We start from the raw sequence: 4,870 nt of genomic DNA on the forward strand, positions 1-4,870 counted from the left end.
TTTCTATTTTTTTTTTTTTTTTTATGTTATAAAAATCTTTATTAATAGTATATTTTTATTGATTGTACCTTTCATATGTTGCCTATAAATAGATTCTTTTATATCTTGTTAAATATCATATTTATTTCTTCCATATAACGATTCTTCTATAGTTGCTTATAATTATTGAGTTTTTTCATTAAATAATACAGTTCAGCTTATGAAAATTAAGCTTATTCCAGAGTTTCTGATAATAAGTGTAGATTTCATATTTCTTTATAGACAGATAGATGAATTTTTTTGTTTCTTCGTCTTATTATTCATCTATTTAAGTGATTTCTAGTTACAATTTTTTCAGCTTATCTTCTATATTCAATATCTATTTAGCTTGTGTATTTATTGAGATTAATAATTCTAGTTAAACTATAACTAGTAAGTAGTATCTTTAGAGCCTATATTCTCCCATTTAATCCTGCATTAAGTCATTTTTATAGATTGCCCATAGTTTTTTATTCATTTTTACAATTAATGTACTTAAATGTCTTTATTTTGAGGTAGTTAGCAGGATATTTTTTATTTCTGGGAAGGTAGAAAGAAACATATTATATTTTTTTTATATATTCATTATAATTTTAATAAATTTTATTAAAATAATTTCGTTTTCATCATATATTTATTAATATGCAAATATAAATAGTAATAATACACAATAATTTTTGTTTTTGTCGGATATATTAAATTGAGGAAAACAAATCAATTCCTTAAGGCACTATTATTAATAATAGTAACAATACCAAATATATAAAAAATATCTTTTACATTTTAAAATTATATCAGTTATTTAGAATTAGATAATTTATCAAAAGTTTTTTTTATAGATTAAATATTTTCTTCCTATAATACTCTTTATATTTTCCAGAAGTGCCAACAGCCTTCAAAATTCCATCAGCAGCAAGGACTGATAATAGAGAAGTGTTTTCTTGTGATTTTTTCAGTAATTTCTTGGGAGTTTTTCAAGGAACTTCGGTCAATTCTAGTGTCCTATTCAGGTTAAGAAGAATAAACCATCCAAACTCTCTCAACATTATCCAAGTTTGTGCATTTCTCATTATTATACTTTTACACTAAAATAGGATTCACCATTGATTTTTTGGTTTTGATCTGAGTCCCCAGCTTAATACTATGAACTTAACTTATTGATTTTTATTACAATAAGGACCTTTAGTATCAGAGGGTTTTCTATAAAATAAATTAATGTATTACTTTTCTAATTAAGAAAATAAACTGATTATGGATTTAAAATGATTTCAATAATATTTTGTATGAATGCTTTCATATTAAGGATTTTCAGGAGGTTTAGAATATTGATTAATCACATAAATTGAAACTATCAAGTAAGTTGCTTTATATGTCATATGTAGTATCTAATTTTTATAAAAATATAATTTATACATAAATATTTTTTATTAACATAAAATGTTAATCTTAAAAAATATATATAGTATTATTTTAGATTTTTTCAAAATAAAATATTTATTTTTATAAAAAAAAATTGATAAGTTGTTTTTGATTTTATAGAAACAAACTTTTTATATATAATATTATGTTTTTTTTTTGCTGAATGAAATTATTAAATAAAAAAATTAAATTAAAAAAATATTATATCCAAATTTCTAAATATATAATTATTAAAAAATATATAAATTAATATTTATTTAATTCTAATTTTTTAAAAAAATCATAAAAATAAAAAATTCTAAATATATATATTTTAATCATATCAATAAAGAAGCAATAATTAAAAGTAATGCTTAATTATAATAAGGACTACTACCTCCATTTTTTTTAGAATTATCTTCATTATTTGAAGTAATTTCTTTATTATTTGTAGTATTTTTTTCTTTATTTAGATAGTTACCTATATTATTTATATTACTAACTCCATTATTATCTGTAGTACTTTCTCCATTATCTGTAGTACTGTCTTCATTATCTTTAGTATTGCCTACTTTTTTAATGCATTTTTAATTTGAAAATTCATATCCACTTTTAAAATAAATCACATTAATGACAATCTGGTGAAGAAGAACAACGTAAACATGCATCTCCACATTAAATACAGGCTTATTTATCATAATCAGGATAAAAAGTGTCAGGACAATCACCATAACATTAATTATCTAATAAAAGCCCCTGTTAACATGATAAGCATGAATATTTATTATTAGGTAAACAAGTTAAACAAGGTGAGATGCATTAATTTATATATTTTGAGTTTACTTAACAATTAAAAATTGTATTATATATATGAACCAAATCGTGTTAACTATCACATTAAATACATTTAGATTTAGTCCAACACATTAAACAACCTTAAGGACATTGTATGCATTTGCTGTTTTCATTAAAAGTATATTTAGGACATTGTTTTATACATTTATTTTATAAATAAAAATAACCTCTTACATATAGAAATTGGAATACACTCTCTTTTTTTTTAATCCTAAAATTTATTTGAAGGACAATCAATATCACAATTTCTTTCTTATAAAAATAATCCACTATAACAAACAGTACAAGACTATAGATCACTTGAGCATTTTTAACATCCTTAAGGACATTTAGCGCATTAATCACCTTTTTTAAAAAATCCTAATTATTCATCACACACTTAACATACAGTTTAAGAAATACATTATATACATCCTGTAAGTTCACATATTTAACATGTGTTATTTTCCTCATTAGCGAATGTTTCTTAAGGACAATTGTTAGCAACAACACATTTACCAGTCTTTAAGTTAAGGAAGTACTAATCTTTACATTTAGTGCATATTACTTTGTTTTCAGAATCACATCTCTCACATTCTTATTCACATCCTTAATCTACTGATTTTACACATTTTCTTTAATTTACTAATATAAAGTTACTGCTACATTAATTTACACATTATCCTTCTTCTAAATATTTTGAAATACCGCATTCTAGACATTAATTTTTTGAAGGGCCAGAACATGATAAACACTAATAATTACATTCCACACAATCATTTCTATAATTACTAAAGTAAAAACTTTTAGGACAGTTACTTCTACATACTTTATCAGGATTTGGAAATTTATCTGAAGGACATTATTAAACACATTTTTAGGGATCTTCCTCTAAAGTAAAATAAGGGCAATTTTTTAAACTAATATTACAATCAGCTCCCGACCACCTTGATGAACATCGACATTATCCAAGTATGCAAATACCTTTTCGAGAACAATAATTAGGACATTCAGGTGTATAATTACAAAATTCTCTATAATTATCAGGACAAGTAATGTAACCAAATTCTGGTTATCCTTTCACGACTTAAATTTCTTTTCCTTAATCTTATTTTGTACAGAGTAATAATTATAATGCTTACTGAGTAAAAGTTATCGTAATTTAAGTTGAATCAGGAGAACATTAGACTAAATGGCAACGAGCATTACTATATTAAAATTTATTATTTCCTTAAATAGAAGTAGATTTTAAGCATTTAGAATTAACTCCAAAATATTAAAAAGAAAAATTATTGACATAATTATTCAAATCTGAATCTTCACAATAAAATGTATTTTGTACTGTTTTACAATTATCATATAAATCAATTTATTTAACTTTTCCATAACCATTATTCTTCGAAGTGCATTAATCTGGAGAATATTTCTTTTAAGTAAATTCTGGATATTAAGTATCAGATTAACAAGCTTTAAGAACAAAATCACATCCTCTATTTCTTCCCGATTAAAAATCATCAGCCATACTTTCATTTACTTCGGCATAATAACCAGTATCTCTCAATAAAGCAATAGTAAAAACAGACAATTGAGAGTCTTTTCCAGAAGACTCGGCAGCCATCAATTCATTAAAGAGGATTAATTCTTTCCAATGAGAACCAATAAATTTAGTATCTCCATTGTTCTCTAATTACATTCCTTCTAAATAGGACATGCATAATATTTTTTAGCATATCAAATACGCAAGGTGTAGACATAATAAAAGTATTTTTACCAATTATAGATACTTTTCTTATAAAATTATCTATTTCATTATCATAGTAATCTCCGGTTTAAGGATTTATCCAAAATTAATATAAGCCACTTGAAAATCCTAAAATATGAAAGCATTCATGCAAAATATTATTAAAATCTGATTTAAATCCAAAATTAGATTATTATTTATCTAGCAAACTCATATTCACCTTAATTCTGCCATAATTAACTCTTTTCAAAGTATCATCTAACTAGCAATAAACAGCATTAGCTAAACCTTTTATTTACGAACTTTAAACAACCCAAATATGTATATCCGAATTTTTTTCACCATCAGTTCTGTATTTTTTATCAACAACTATATATATTTGGTCCTTTAGCAGGAATTACTTTTAATAAGTTTTAAAAATTACTAAATTTTAGATATAAATATTCGTTTCTATTAATCTACTTAAATTTAATTTAGCTCATTTTTAGGATAATAAAAAGTAATTCTTATAGGTTTCGGATTCAAAGTGTTATTATTCTATAAATTTCTCTTTTCTGGTTTTTTAAGATCTTCTTCTTTTAAGATTCTTCGTGTTTATTGTATTTGGTCATTTAATTATGAAAAATTAAATTCGGCATCATGATTACATATATGATTATTCACTCTTAATACCAATTATGATAGAAATATTATTAACAAAATTATAATTTATAAACTTTTTTAATTTTTCATATTTTTTGTTTGATATATTTAATGATATATAAGAATAATTAATAGTATTTATTTATATCTAAATAATAAAGATTTTTTATATGTAAATACATTTATCACAAAAACTAAAATAAAAAATTATTAGAATTAATCAAGTATATAATTATT

At 22.8% G+C, this 4,870-nt stretch overlaps 1 protein-coding gene across 1 annotated transcript, besides 4 other annotated features; it reads right to left on the bottom strand. All coding sequences in view use genetic code 6, as the record gives it.

Annotated features, from left to right (window-relative positions):
* Positions 1-1,608: 1,608 nt before the first annotated feature.
* Positions 1,609-1,637: a microsatellite.
* Positions 1,638-1,654: 17 nt separating this feature from the next.
* Positions 1,655-1,687: a microsatellite.
* Positions 1,688-1,828: 141 nt separating this feature from the next.
* Positions 1,829-1,887: a microsatellite.
* A 38-nt stretch (positions 1,888-1,925) lies between these two features.
* Positions 1,926-1,980: a microsatellite.
* A 400-nt stretch (positions 1,981-2,380) lies between these two features.
* On the bottom strand, positions 2,381-3,943 carry IMG5_082430 (leishmanolysin family protein, putative; the record flags this gene model as incomplete). The annotated part of the gene is made up of 1 exon (XM_004036395.1): positions 2,381-3,943. The coding sequence occupies one exon, from the start codon at positions 3,941-3,943 to the stop codon at positions 2,381-2,383; it is 1,563 nt and encodes a 520-aa protein (XP_004036443.1).
* Between the last annotated feature and the right edge of the window lie 927 nt (positions 3,944-4,870).

This window comes from Ichthyophthirius multifiliis, assembly GCF_000220395.1.
Source record: "Ichthyophthirius multifiliis unplaced genomic scaffold scaff_1120509250576, whole genome shotgun sequence".
Classification (NCBI taxonomy): domain Eukaryota; phylum Ciliophora; class Oligohymenophorea; order Hymenostomatida; genus Ichthyophthirius; species Ichthyophthirius multifiliis.